The 14,603-nt window shown below is 59.5% G+C and overlaps 1 protein-coding gene across 11 annotated transcripts in view; it reads right to left on the bottom strand.

Moving 5' to 3' along the window:
* Positions 1-14,603, bottom strand: part of MAD1L1 (mitotic arrest deficient 1 like 1) — a 408,622-nt gene that overhangs the window by 169,592 nt on the left and 224,427 nt on the right. For all 11 annotated transcript variants that reach the window (XM_063631057.1, XM_055262343.2, XM_063631054.1 and 8 more), the window contains one exon: positions 13,601-13,657. In XM_063631057.1, coding sequence (XP_063487127.1) covers positions 13,601-13,657 — 57 coding nt within the window. The remainder of the gene's footprint in view (positions 1-13,600; positions 13,658-14,603) is intronic.

Genomic DNA, 14,603 nt, shown 5'->3' with positions numbered 1-14,603 from the left:
CACCACACGGTGATTGGGCACGTGACTCTCCTCCCTACTGGATGGGGTGTTCCCTGGAGGAGACGTGGCAACCATGTAGGGCCCCATTGCCAGCACAGAACCTGGCACACAGTCGGTGCTTGGACGGGCACACGGGTGGGCAGACGGTAGGCACGGACGCAGCAATGGCCACTTCCCGGGCATGTCCAGTGTGAGTGTGGCCGAGCTCGGAATGGGGAGGTCCTGGGGTGGGTCAGAGCACCCAGGATGAAGCAAAGGGAGCTGCTCAAGCTGAGCAGACAAGACCTAGAGTCTGCTCTGCTCTTCACCAATTTGAGAAGCTGTGTAGACATGCCAGTATTTAAAAGAAGGAAAGCCATCGGGGAGGGGGAAAGAGGCAGGTGGGGGAACAGCAAACGCAAGGATGGTCCTGAGGTGCTCTCGGCACCAACTGCAGCGCCTTCGCCCAGCCACCAGGTCCACATGGCAGGGCCACGGCCGCCCAGCAGCCCCGGCTCCACGTCTTTTCTCCTGGGGACCGGGCAGCCGAGAGTGGAGGGTGCAGAGGGCTCCTTGTGAGGACCTGGGGGACTCGCTGGCAGGGCACAGGCCTGGGGCAGCAGCGTTCTCAGAGGTCACTCACAGGCACCTGTGCCTCCAGCCCTCGCCGTGACGACGGGGATACCACCACCTGTCCCTGGGTGGGAAACTCGGGCTCCCAGGCACGGGACCATGTCTAAAGCTCCGATCTCAGGCAGCCTACAGCCTAGGGAGGAGGCTGAGCTGGCAGGAAGTCAGGCAGGCCCCTAGGAGGCACCCTCACCGAGGACCTGTAGAACGCGTACTCACACCCGGGGCAGGCCCATGAGAGGCGGGAGCGGCGGGAGGTCCGTGAGGGAGGGGAGACCCAGAAGGAAAGGAGTAGCAGGCAGACGGAGCAGCGTGCGGAAGCGCAGGAGGGAAGCTGGGATCCAGGAAGAGGGCGCTGGGGATAAGGAGAGGGCCCTGTTGAACACTTCCCGACATGGGGGAGAGCTCATTCATTATTCATCCGAAGGTCACAGAGCAAGACTCACCTCCCGGGGGCAACTGTGTCCCTGCATCAGGTGGCGCACACAGCAGCCTGGCCGTCCCCCGTTCAGGTGGCACACAGCAGCCCGGCCGTCCCCCGATCAGGTGGCACACAGCAGCCCGGCCATCCCCTGTTCAGGCGGCACACAGCAGCCCAGCTGTCCCCCAATCAGGTGGCACACAGCAGCGCGGCCGTCCCCCGTTCAGGTGGCACACAGCAGCCCTGCCGTCCCCCATTCAGGTGGCACACAGCAGCCTGGCCGTCCCCCGATCAGGTGGCACACAGCAGCCCGGCCGTCCCCCAATCAGGTGGCACACAGCAGCCCTGCCGTCCCCCGTTCAGGTGGCACACAGCAGCCCGGCCGTCCCCCGGTCAGGTGGCACACAGCAGCCCTGCCGTCCCCCGTTCAGGTGGCACACAGCAGCCCTGCCGTCCCCCGTTCAGTGGCACACAGCAGCCCGGCCGTCCCCCGATCAAGTGGCACACACCAGCCCGGCCATCCCCCGATCAAGTGGTACACACCAGCCCGGCCGTCCCCCGATCAGGTGGCACACAGCAGCCCGGCCATCCCCCGTTCAGGTGGCACACAGCAGCCCGGCCGTCTCCCGATCGGGTGTCACACAGCAGCCTGGCCGTCCCCTGTTCGGGTGGCACACAGCAGCCCGGCCATCCCCCGTTCGGGTGGCACACAGCAGCCTGGCCGTCCCCCGTTCAGGTGGCACACAGCAGCCCAGCCATCCCCACCACAGGGACCTGAGGCCCAGGCACTTTGTGGAGCGCCCAGCCTACAAGACTTCAGCGCAGACAGATCAGGGCCCACCAGTGCAGTGACAGGGCAGGGAAGCCCTCCACAGCCAGGCCTGAGGACAGGACACTGCTCTGGGCCCAGCCCAGGCACTCAGTACCTAAAACCTCGTTTTCTGCGTTTACTCCCTCATGCCTGTGTCACGGTGGCTGTGAAGCAGCAGCACAGTCCCTGACGGACTCTCTGGAGGACCTGGCAGCGCTCCAGGGTGGTCTAGGCACACAGCGTGGCTGAGGAGGGCAGCGCCGCAGGCAGACTTCTCGGGAAGGGCCATGATCCCACGGCAAGAGCCTGGAGGACAGGATTCCCGGCAGCCAGGGCTGCCTTCCAGGGGCCCTGAGTGTCTCCTGGCAGTCCTAGCACTGAGCCTGTCTGTGGAAATCATTCTCTCTGGGCAAACCCTGTGCCCGCACCAGGCTGCAGGAGGCAGGGCCATGTGTGCCTGGCCCCTCCACACCCCTTCCCAAGGCCCACAGATGGCCATCTCCTCCCTGACAAGGCCCTGACACCCAGCAAGTCAGAGAGCCCTTCCTGGGCTGCCTCACAGGGGCCTCTCATATCATATACCTGAGAAGGGTCTAGTATCTAGAACACATGAAGACTCTTACCACTAACCAGCAAAACAACCCATTTACAAAGCGGGCAATGGATGGGACAGACACTTCTCCAGAGAAGACAGATGCGTGGCCCATAAGCACAGGGTGAGCAGTTCAGGACCACTGGCCTCAGGGGAACGCAAACAAAAGCCACAGGAGCCACTTCACACCCGCCAGGATGGCTCTAATGAAACATGGAAAATGGCATCACTGTCACTTCCCTCACGCCCAAGAGTGTTCATGTCCTCTTATACGATTAGTCTGGCTAGAGGTTTATCAATTTTATCTCACAGAAACAGATTTTGGTCTCATTTACGGAACTCAACTGTATGTTTGACTGAGATGAAGCAACCTGTTGATTTCAGGTGGGGCCGACAGGGAGAGGGGAGCAGAAAGCCGGGCATGGGCTGGGAGCCCTCAGAGGCGGGAGCCACCCCACCCTGGAAGACAGAACTCGCACAGCGCCATGTACATTGCCCAGACCCAAACTGGAACAGGCGTGGGGACCCTGGGAGAGCAGCCTGAGGGTGAGCACAGACGTCCCGGCAGCAGCTCCAGCCTCAGCGTGGACCAGCCTCAGTGCAGGTTGGCTTCAGCGTGGACCAGCCTCAGTGTGTCCTGGCTTCGGCATGGCCCAGCCTCAGTGTAGACCGGCTGGCCCCATGTCCCTCTGCCTACAAGGTCCCTCCCTCCTGGAGTGCAGGCCTGGCCTACCAGATCCACTCATAGCCCCAACCTTCATGAAACATTAATGCTAATGGTCCTTGTGGCAAACTCACTAGTGCAGCATAACCTTTAAATAGAGACCTTGCATTTGGTTTAATTTGGGAAGATGCAGGGTGTGCTCCCAGGGGCCTTCCCTAATGCCACAAACTAATAAGAGGAGGAGCTGGGTAACTCCCCCACCGCAATTCCAATTAACGAGGCTGCTGCTGAGTGCCAGAGTGAGGGCGTCCACACGCACGTGCACCCGCCGCCTAATTGCCAATTCACGTGGCATCCCCGAGTCTCAACTGCACCCTGTACCCCGTGAGGTGGTTAGGCTGAGGCCCAGAGCCTCACAGAGCTCTGGCTGCAAGGTGACGGCCTGCATCCCAGGGCTCCCCGGGGCTGACTGGGGCAGAGGCTCCAGGTCTCCAAGAGATGAGAGGGTGCTGAGGTCAGAGCTGGGCATCCTGGCCAGAGGCCACCTTTCTGCTCAGCTCTGCACCCTCTGGCACCAGGAAGGCTTCTGGAGTGGCTGTGGCTTCCTGAGGAGGCCTGGGGGGGATCTTAAGTGGAGTCCACTCTCCAGTTTCCTTTCCAGCCTGGAGGAGACACAGGCGCTGTGGGCCATGGACAGCCCTCTTGGCTCACCCAGCCGTTTCCTCGTGAGCACAGATGTGCGCCTGAGCTGGGAAATGCTTTCTCCTAGAAAAAAGCATCCCAGCCGGAGGGCATGTCCTGGCCAAATGTTTGCCTGAGGCCACCTTCATTTCTCAGGATGACTCCTCAGGCACCGCCCCTGGGACGAGGCTGCTGCAGAACCAGAGCAGCCGTGCTCGGAGGAACCGGGACCTCACCACCAAGGCTGCAGCGTGCCCAGGGTCGCCACTGCTGGCCTCACGAGCACCTGCCCACCAGAGCACCACTGCTCTGACTTCCAAGCTGGACATCCAGCCCCATTTACATTCACGGAGGAGCGTTGGGAAGCCAGATGGGTGGTGTCTGCGTATGTGGCTTCCAAGGGCTCCAGAACCTTCGCTGGGATCAATGAGGCTGCCTCCTCAAGAGGAGCAGTTGTTAACACTGGGGAGGGGGCACAGGTGTCAGAAACCTTTTGGAGACGGCCACTGCTCTCTGGAGAAAAACGTGTGCACGTAACGGAAATGTGTATGCAGCCTCAAGGGCTTCGTGGAGAACTGAGCACCTGCCCTGGGATGCTGGATAAAGAGACCCTGCTTAGAAACAAGCCTGAATTTGAAAGCTCTCCCTACAGAAAGGGCCTCCCTCTCTCCTATCAGCTCCAATCCTACATCTGCCTTTTTAGGACATCTGAGGCCACCTCCTGTCCCTGTGAAGCCTCTCGCTGTGGAAGTTAACTCTGCTGGGGGAGCTTGGGGAAAGCTGTCTGCCAGGACTGCTGGCTGAATCACAGGCAAAAACAAGCCCCCAGGCGGCCCAGTTCAAGGGAAAGTCCCAGTGTCTCCAGAACAGGCGGATGAGAGGATGGCATGGGCTCCACGTCAGGGAGGCAGGCAGCAGGGGCAGGTGCCACCATTGTGGGCCTGGGGCCAGAACGGGATCAGCTTATGGAAGATACTCGTAGCTGAGAGAAAAAGCTAAGCCAGAAAGGGCCACTGAAGAGACACGACAAGTTTAAATCGCAGGAAAATGCTTCGTACTTAGGATGAGGGCACGATGTTTCCCCTATACGGAATTACTCCCATAATTTTTCAAGATAAATGAACCAATTTCCTTTCTTGTGGTTACTATAGACTCACTCTAAGTTTCATGGAGTGGAATGCACAGGGGACTTCACTGCTCTGAGTCTGAAGTGCCCACCTTCTCCTCATCCCCGCCCCCAACGCCCAAAAGAGGCCCCCATGGGTCACATGGCAAGTGTGCAGACAGTAGCGACATGCAGGTGACTGGGATTCTAAACCACCCAGGAATAACCCTAGTGAGCAGTGGGCAGGACCCACAGTGCAGGGAGGGGACAGGGCTTCTGGGGGAGCCGCACTGCGACGAGCCTGCCTTCCCACATCAGTCCACAGACCAAGGCAATCCAAGAGGACTGGCAGGAACCTTGGCAAGCTCCCTCTAAAGTTTACTGGAAAAAACATCGGAGAAGATCTAAGATAATTCTGAAAGAGAAAATAACACAAAGGTCACGACGTATCAGACACACTCTGAGGCTCTGCTAGCTCACACACTGTGGCACTGGCCCAGATAGAATACAAGCGTACACATTCCCTCTGCACTGAGATTTTCTTCTGTTTTTCTGGAGAAGCAGGGATCCAAATCCTCTACAACCAAGGCCCAGACATTATGCTTGAGCCTATTTTCTATTTTCTGGGCTAAGAAACCATCTTCTCGGGCTACTGTTTCTAAAATGCAGATGATCCTTGCAAGGTAACGACATTAAATCACCAGCATCTTCTCATAAGATCTTTGCAAACTGGTAAAAACCGAAAAGGCTGGATGCTCACACTGGGAAAGGGGACAAAGGTAAGATGAAGCGTCCTCCTCCCACCTATCCCCACTCAGCACTCGGCAGATGCTTTAAAATCCACAGCTGAATGCCTGGCCCTGGGCTAGCGCTGGAGCCCCAGAAAGCCCTGGGGTCCCGTCCTGGTGGATTTCACAGACGGCCTGATATGAGGAAGCCCCTGCAACCACCCTGGCCACAGGGTCTGGGGTCAGCCTGCCTGGGTGTGAACCCTGGAGCACTCTCCGCCACTGCCTGTGCGAACACGGGCAGGTCACTAATCCTGGCTGCACCTGTTCCTCGTCTGAGTCTCTGGGGCCATAACCAGCTTGTGGGTCTGCTGCCAGGATCACAGTGGGATAATGTGTGTACTCATGACATGGGGAGCACCAGCACACATTGGCTTTGCACGTGCCACCGCCACGCCCAGGACAGCACAGGGACGACGGTGGCGATGATGGTGAAGGTGCGGGCCCCATGAGGGCAGGGAGGGAAGAGCGTGTCTGGGATGCAGAGGCAACAGCAAGGGTCCAGCTCGATTCCCAGGAAGCCTGAGTCTCCACTGGACTGAAAAGACATCCTCGGAGCGGGAGCAGCACAGGGATTGCTTGGAAGGGCATGAGAAGATGAGCTCAGAGGGCGGGGACATCACCGTGGGCAGGGCAGGCCTATCAGGCACTGAGGGACCAGGCAGAGACCCCCCAGTAGGAGGACGGGGCAAAGCAGTGAGTGCCCACCGGGTCTCACACAGCAGGAAGGAGGTGGGCCCGTGCATGGACTGTGCGCTCCCGCTCCCATGCTGAAATCCTAGGAGGGAGCCTGGGGAGGTGAGGAGGCCACCAGGCAGAGCCTCAGGGAGGGGATTAGCACCCTCATAAAAGGGACCCCAGAGCTCCCTCGCCCCTCCCACCATGTGAGGACACAGTGAGAGGGCGCCATCTGGAACCAGGCAGCCTCAGCAGACACCAGACCGGCCAGTTCCTGATCCCGGACTTCCAGCCTCCAGAACTGTGAGCAACACATGTCTACTGGGGTTTTGTTTTGTTTTATTTTTTAAACAGAGATGAGGTCTCACTCTGTTGACTAGGCCAGTCTCGAACTCCTGGGCTCAAGATTTCCACCCGCCCCAGCCTCCCAAAGTGCTGGGATTAGAGGCGTGAGCCACCGTGTCCAGCCAGCATCTGCTACTTTAAGCAGCCTAGTCTGCGGTGTTCCTGTTGGGGCAGCTGAATAGACAGACACGCAGCCACAGGGTCTCTGTTCCCTCAGACAACGGCCTAGAAGAGGCGCTCAGCAAATGCTTGCTGAATTAGACACACTTCCCTCCAACACAAGAGGCATTTAAAGCAAAGGTTGCTCCATGTGACACTTGCTGTGGCCAGCACGATTCCTTCCGCTCTGTGGAGGAGGCTTGAGGCACCTTGGGGCACGCACTGAGGATGAGGCTGGATGCAGGGAAACCTTAGCTGGTGAACAGGCAGCGAGCCTGGAACCAGCCCCGGGGCTGCTGAGGAAGATCAGGCCGGTGTTCTCACCCAGAATCGCTTCCCAGAACAGCCTCGATCTTCCCAGCACACAAACTCTCTTAGCTTTGTGAGACTCCAGGGAGGCTCCCCTTCCTCTCTCCACCCGGAGGACCAGGCAGTGAAGCACCTGCCTGTGGCCACACAGCAAGAGAGGTGACAGGTGTGGCTGAGGGAAGGGACCAGTTGTGTGGGGTGGAAGGGCGGGCGCAGGAGCTCCAGGCGGGGGCCCAGGAGAGGCCACCTCCAGGGCTGGAGAGGAGGAGAGTGAGCTGAGGACACAGTCTCAGACTTTGAGCCATTCCCCAGTCCTGCCCCGGACACATCCCTGGCCCCAAAGAGCTTCTCCAAGCTCAGGACACCTGCACACCGGGGCACATGGGGACATACATGCTGGTGCAGCGTGAATGGAACGGGTTGCCAGTAATCAGAAGGCTGCCACCAGCCATACAGAACCCCAATGCCAGCAGCGAACCCCGGTACCAGCAGCGAGCCCCTCCAGCATGCCCCAAGCAGGAAGCACTCTGGTCAGAAGTAGTGCTTCGTCGCGTAGCAGGACAGGTCCAGAAGGTGAAATGAGGTACCGTAAGTTACCACACCAGGAGGCTCTCATGATCATTCATCTGGAGGCACTGGCCATGCTGGTGGATGTGACCAGACAGATTCTGGGCCGGGCACAGCCATGAGGACCGGCACTGAGGAGCGGCTCACAGCTGCCTGGTCCATCCTCAGTATTAGCACCAGTGAGGATAGAGGCACCAGCCACGCCTCCCGTGTGTGCCGGGCCCTGCAGGTCTACACACAGCTCCTGGGCGGGCAGGGTCCCCCCCGGGTCTACACACAGCTCCTGGGCAAGCAGGGTCCCCCCCAAGTCTACACACAGCTCCTGGGCAAGCAGGGTCCCCCCCGGGTCTACACACAGCTCCTGGGCGGGCAGGGTCCCCCAGATCTACACACAGCCCCTAGGTGTGCACAGCCCTCCAGGTCTACACACAGGCCTCACAGGAAGTTTCTTCAGGGCAAGCTCTGCCGGTATCCTCACCTTCCCATGAGAAGCCAGAGGCTCTGAGAGCCACACAGACCACAAGCTCCTGCACGGCAGACCCCAGAGAGCCCAGGGCTTCTCCATGGGCCCACGGGAGCTGGCCTGCTCATGGTTGCCAGATTTCAGAATCTGTCTGTAAAGCACCTGCCGCTAGGCCCAACTCAGAGTGGGCCTCGACACCCTGCCCATTTCAGAGATGGACAAGGAAGGGTGGGGGACGGAAAGCGGCCTGTCCGGGCCTCAGTGCTGCCGTAGCCACGGCCCTTGGCGGCGTAGACTTGGCACAGGGTGCCCCGGGAGCAAGGAGCAGGCTCAGAGGGGCCACAGAGGGAAATCAGGAATCAAGGAAGATTGCTGCTTAATCAGAGCTGAGGGTAGCGTGATTCCCTCTAAATCGGAAAATAAATCTTCACTCCTCACTCCCCAAAGTATACAAACTATCAGAGGACTTTTTATAGCTGTAATCAAAAGACTCCTATCTCCAGCCACTGCGGGCCTAGCTAATTAGGGGGGTTCACTAATGATACAACGATGGCCCAGGAAATCTCTCCTTGTGATATTAATTGCATTTAAAGAAACAAACATGAATTGTACTTATGCTTACTAATTAGTACGGGTTTGCTAATTAATAATAAGAAAGTCAGAGTGCCTTTGTCTTGTCACTGGCAATTAACTAAAGATTTAAATTTTTCTTTTTTCTCTCTTTTCTCCTTTCCTAAATAACAAAATGACTTTGGGTTGGAAAATAGCAGGTAAAGGAGCTGCAGGCTGGGAGACGGGACGGGCACCAGGGCCATGTCCCAGACCACTGTGGACAGAAGGCGTGAGTGATGCCGTCAGCCCTGCCTGGAACGTGGCTTCTCCATACAAGCCCTGAGGGTGCAGACCACCTAGGCCCCAGCCTTTCCAGGGACAAGGGAGCCCCTTCCCCAGACAGCACCCACTGCCGAGCCAGTCACAGGGAACTGGGTGGGAAGGGCCTCAGAGTCAGACCCGGGGTGACTCCAGCCATCCCAGCTCAGGGCGAGCTCCCGCTCTGGTTCCTCCACCACAAAATGAAAAGGGAGTCAGGCTGTCCCGCAGCCCAGAGACCCCCTTCAGACAGGACCATGCGCCTGCACCTGTAATCCCCAGGAAGAAGCCATGACACTGAGGGCTCTGCGTCACACAGAGAAGGGGTGACCTGGAGCCCAGGGCTGCACAGCCCAGTGCGGTGGCGGGGGACAGGGGAGGGAGGCCACTGGCCTTCAGGCATGCCTGGCAGGGCCCAGCCCCAACCACGGTGCCTATAGCCCCCTTGCCTGGCACTGCTCTCCCCAGGACCTCCTCCGAAGGGCTGTGCATGGCAAGAGGGGCACAGAGCCAACGAGACCCCTCCTGTCGTCCCTCGGGAGCCCATCTGGAGGGCCTATGGCTCCAAATAAAGGACGGGGCCAGGAACAGGAGCTCAACCCGGGGAGGGGTAAAATCATAATCCTGCTTGGGGGTAATCCTCCTAGCACCAAATTCGAAGTCAAATGCTACAGCTTGGGGCCCAGGCATTAGAGCTTAAATGCTGCTGGGCACAATGAATAAGGAACAGAAAATCTATGGGCTAAAAAAGAGAAAAAAACACAGGTTGAAAAGCAGCCAAACCTCCAGCCCAGCGCTGCACCCAGCGCACCTCACAGCCCCCTGACCAGACCCAGAGATCCAGAGAAGCGAGCACTCCAGGGACGGCCACACCCACCCCGCCTGAGGGCCCAAGACCAGTTTCCGTCTCCCTCCCCACAAAAGAGGCCTGGAGTGAGCAGTTCCTCCAAAACCACCCGCAGCCAGAGAAGGGCCGATGCCTGGGTCAAGGTGCCAGCTCCGAGGCGGCCGTGCCTCTGTTGGACGTGGGGAGTCCACGCTCCAGGGCAGCTGCAGGCACTGGGCAGGTGGCTCAGCCATAATGCCAAGGGCTTGATCTGACCTCAGACAACTCCATTTCTAACCCTCCTGGCCTCCTGCACACGCGGAAGCATGGCCCCCGGGCACGTTTTAATTCAGGCCAACAGTGAGACAGCTGGCGTGTTGACACACAGAACACCAGGGTCTCCACAGGGCATCTTCAGATGGGAGCATTCCTCCACAAACAGCACCCACCCCACCCCAGGCTGCTCCAGAGGCAACAGAAAAGGAGCCTCACTGAAGGGTCCAGAAAGCTCAGTCACTGAGAAGGAAGCAACAACAGCCCTCGGGGCTGGGAACAAGGAAGGCCCTGGTGTGCCCCCCACCAACCCCCCACACAGGCAGAAGAGGACCCTGGCATCCTTCCTGAACACCTGCACTCAGGGGAACCAGACCCCACAGTCCACAGAGCTCCCTAACTCCACTCACTGCTGGACACCAGACCCCACAGTCCACAGAGCCCCCTAACCCGCTCACTGAAGCAGGAGCATCTTTCAGGCCTGCCCTGAGCCGTCTCAGATGAAGGCAGAGGAATGGAAACCGAGTCTCAGACCTGCCATTACACAATACAGTTATGATGGGTTCCCCTGCAAATGACATCAGCAATGAAAGCTCACAGCAGAACACAGGGAGGAAAATAAACAAAACAACACCCCCCCCCCGCCCCCCCCCAGTATTTCTACAGCCTAAAGAGAAACATGGTTCATACTCCAGTTTCAAAACCCAGACCTAAGAAAGGCCTGTCCTGGAGCCCCCAGCAGCCTGCTTTTCCCTCCACTGAGCAAAGCGTCACATCCCTGCCTCCCTCCCTCCACTGCGCTCCCCTGGCAAACCCGCCCTGGTGAACCCCCATTCCCTATGACTGTGTCTGTCAGGAAGCACCTGAGCGTGGCAGACAGAAGCCTGCCACCCAACCTGGCTCCAAGTTCACACCACAAACCTCAGCAGGACTGCCGGGACCCTCACAGGCCAGTCCGCCTCATGCCCACTTCAGGAAGAGATAGGAAGCTCCAGCAACCTGCTGGCCCCGGCCCCTTTCAATGCCCCTCAACTGCCCCAGCCCTACGTCATGCCCGTCACTACAGTGAGGCTCCCATCAGCATAAACCGCTCTCCCAGTGCCCATCGGTAAAATGCATCTTCCCTCCCAGCTCCAGGCCCAGCCCTTGAGCAGGCCCTTCTGTGCCTCCCCTCTCATTAATGAAACAGCCTGCAGGGCCCAATGCAATCCTCTGCTCCCCTTCCGGGTCCCCTCTGCAGTCCGACTGTCCCCTGAAAACACCTCCTTCTCCAGGGCTCTGTGAATGGACCTGCCCTCCATGGAGTCCCCCAACTCATGGCTCTCCCCAAGACTAGACGCCGGGATGCTGGAACGCCCCAAAGAGGCTTGAGCCTCCGGTTCTGTCTTCTCTGCTACCTACTCATTCCCAACAACAGAAATACTATGCAGAGCAGATGGGCACTCTGACCCCAGGGCACTGACTCAAAGCCTCCAGCCCTGTGCATCCAACGTGTGGCAGGTGTGAGACTCCCACACTCTCCCCACCCCATACCATGAGCCCACCCAGGGCAGAATGCCAAAGCCATCCTTGATTCCCAGCCTTCACGCTCTCTACCTCACCTGCATCTCCCTTCAACGCAGCCGACTTGGACCACGCCTCCGCACGCCACTGCAGTCCTAGCCCAGGGCACCTGCGTCTCCCACCCCGGCCTGCCGGTTCCCACCCACTGCGGCACTGCACAGAGCAGCCAGGCATCCTTTACCAATGGACACCAGGTTGTATCACCACCTCCTCCACCCGTGAAACCACAGCCCTGCCATGACCACACAGGGCCCACAGGTTGGACTACCAACCACCGCGGGCCCCGCTTCTGTCACCCCTAACCTTGCTGTTGGGTCCGGGGACCTGCCTGCCCCACCATTTCCACCACCAACAGTCGGGTCCCCCAGGCTTGGCTCAGGATGCTCTGCAGAGTGGCCCCGTGAGACTGTGGCTCCTGCATTTGCCACCACTGGAAGTTCTGTCCTTCACTCTCCTATGGGCCACTGACTACTCACTCGGCAACACTTTGCCTCCAGGAGGGCAGGAGCCTGTGTTGCTGGCTGCCGCATCCCCAGCACCAAGAGGAATGTCCTTAAGCGGCTGCTGAGTGAACAGCGACCATTCCAGAGCCTCAGGACAGCTGTTGCCAGCCCGCCTGGCCTTGGTCCTGCAGACGCCAACTCTGCCCAGACCCACATGGTGCCCTGCTGCTGCTTCTCTGCACCGCTGGGCAGCTTCTTCCAGGGTCTCAGCAGACAACCCTCACCCATTCCCAGCCTCCGCCCTGGTGCCTGTACCTCTCAAGAGGGTGATTTCCAACCCCATGCAACCCTGTCCCACGAGAAGGGCCTGTAACCACGGCCACAGCCACAACCGCCACAGGCTGTGCAGCCAGCCCCACAGTCTGTCAAGGGATGAACCCTCAGCACACCCCTGCCAGGTGGAAAGGAAGGCCCTGAGGCCCTGAGAGCCAGGACATCAGCTCCCAGTCATGAGCTGGCAAGCAAGGACGCCCAGACGGGAGCCTTGACCTGGGCTGCAGGCCCTCGGGTCTGTACAACACCGACAGCCACTCTGCCTGTGACCCAGGCCAGCCTGACGCATGGCCCAGGGCAGAATATGCAGCCACACGCATGCACGCATGCCCCAGGGCCGTCCTTGTCCTTCACAGACATGACCAAGGCCAGGGCAGCGTGGAGGGAACCTATACTTTGTTTAGGCCAAAATGCTTCAAAAGCAAAGCCCATTTGTTCCCTAAAACAGTGGGAAGCTTTTTGACACTGGAGGCCCAGAAACCAGGAGAGCCTGCCTGGTCCCCCACGGGCCCACACTGTGGGCCCCCAACCCAGGCTCGGAGGCAGCCAAACCAGGAGAGTGGGGCCGATGTAGGCTGAGCAGAAAACAGCTTAAAAGCACACCTGCCGCATTCACAGACGGCAGATAAGCACTCGCTAGAGACGTCCCTCTCCTGGTCAGGACCCAGGCTGAGTGACGCCTGAGCCCCGGCTGAAGCACTATCCCACTAGGGACTCAGGTCCTGTGTGGTCAGGACAGGGGTCCACGAAGTCACAGCACCAATGCCCAGTTCGCTGCTGGACAGACCCCTTGTGGGCTCTCACACCTGCTTTGCCCCTGACACCGTGGCCTCGTGCGGCAAACACGTCACTGCCTCTTGCCACAAACACGGCGGTGGGGCCCAAGGGGCTGTGCTCTCCCCAGGCGCGTGCCACCTGTCACTGGCAGAGATGGGACTCAGGCTCCTCACACACCCTTCCCCGCTCAACACAGCTTCCGACAACAAAGGAGGCAGCCATGCAGTGGCACCCACGGCCTAAAGGCTTACGGGGACAGGCGTCCCTGCCCAGACCCAGGGTCCAGGTGCCCTGAATCCCGGCCACTCCCGAGTCTGACTCACCATGTCTGCTCTTTGCTTCTGGCCTCCCAGCTCCTCCAGGGCCTGTGACAGCTGAGCCTGCAAGACAAGACAGGATTCGGCCTGAGACTGGGGTGGGCCAGGCCCCATTTCTAGGACTGCGGGGAACACAACCCCCACCACCCCGCAGCCTCCACTCCCTGGGGAGCAACGGGACCCAGGAGCTGGGCAGTGGGCAGCCAGAGGGTAGGCAGGGGTCAGCACAGCCACTCCATGAGGCCCAGAGCCCACTGATGGAGATGGAGGCCGAGTGGGCTGCGGGAGGCTTGACAGAACGAAGGTCCATCCCAAAAACCTGCCTCAGGAAACTGACTGTGAATCGGGTGGACGGGGGTGGGCCCAAGAGGGACTGTGGAACTGGGGGAGAGATGGAGGGAAAGGTTCAGCATGGGACTTTTGGTCAGAGGAAATCAATTCACTTTCCCTGGCAGGCTTGTGCTTAAAGAACAGAATCAGGTGACCTTCCTGGCAGAGGCCCCACCTCAGAGCATCTCCTCCGCCACGGCCACCCCCGCAAGCAGGACCCCGACCCAGGCGGGAAGGGTCTCCTGCCCCGACACACTCCCCAAAGGGCACCAGGCTTGACCCCACACTAAGGGTAGAAAAGCCAGCAATGAAAAGCCAGCCGCCTCCTCCTAACAGGCCTCATGGAGCAGCAAGGCTGGGCCTGGTTGTGGGGCGGGGATGTCAGCAGTCCAGCTCCCTGCTGGGGACAGTGACCCTGCACCCATGACCTGCACGGTGCACAGGGCTCAGGATCTCGGAGACCCCTGCCCTGGGCCTCTGCCCCTGCAGTTCCTGCCTTCCCCCCCATCCTCTGCCTCTGCCCCTTCCTGACTCCTTCCCATGACCCTGCTTGGCTCCCCACTGCCCCCACCACCTAAACACACTGTGGCTCTGTCCTAGAACCCAAGAGAAAGGGCCAGGCAGAGGGCCTTGTGAGACCCCCCAGGCCACAGCACACACGAAAGGCCGGGAAGGAGAT

This window comes from Symphalangus syndactylus, chromosome 22, assembly GCF_028878055.3.
Source record: "Symphalangus syndactylus isolate Jambi chromosome 22, NHGRI_mSymSyn1-v2.1_pri, whole genome shotgun sequence".
Taxonomy (NCBI): Eukaryota; Metazoa; Chordata; class Mammalia; order Primates; family Hylobatidae; genus Symphalangus; species Symphalangus syndactylus.
Note: the sequence above shows the minus strand (reverse complement) of the source record. Positions and strands in the feature narration are given on the sequence as shown.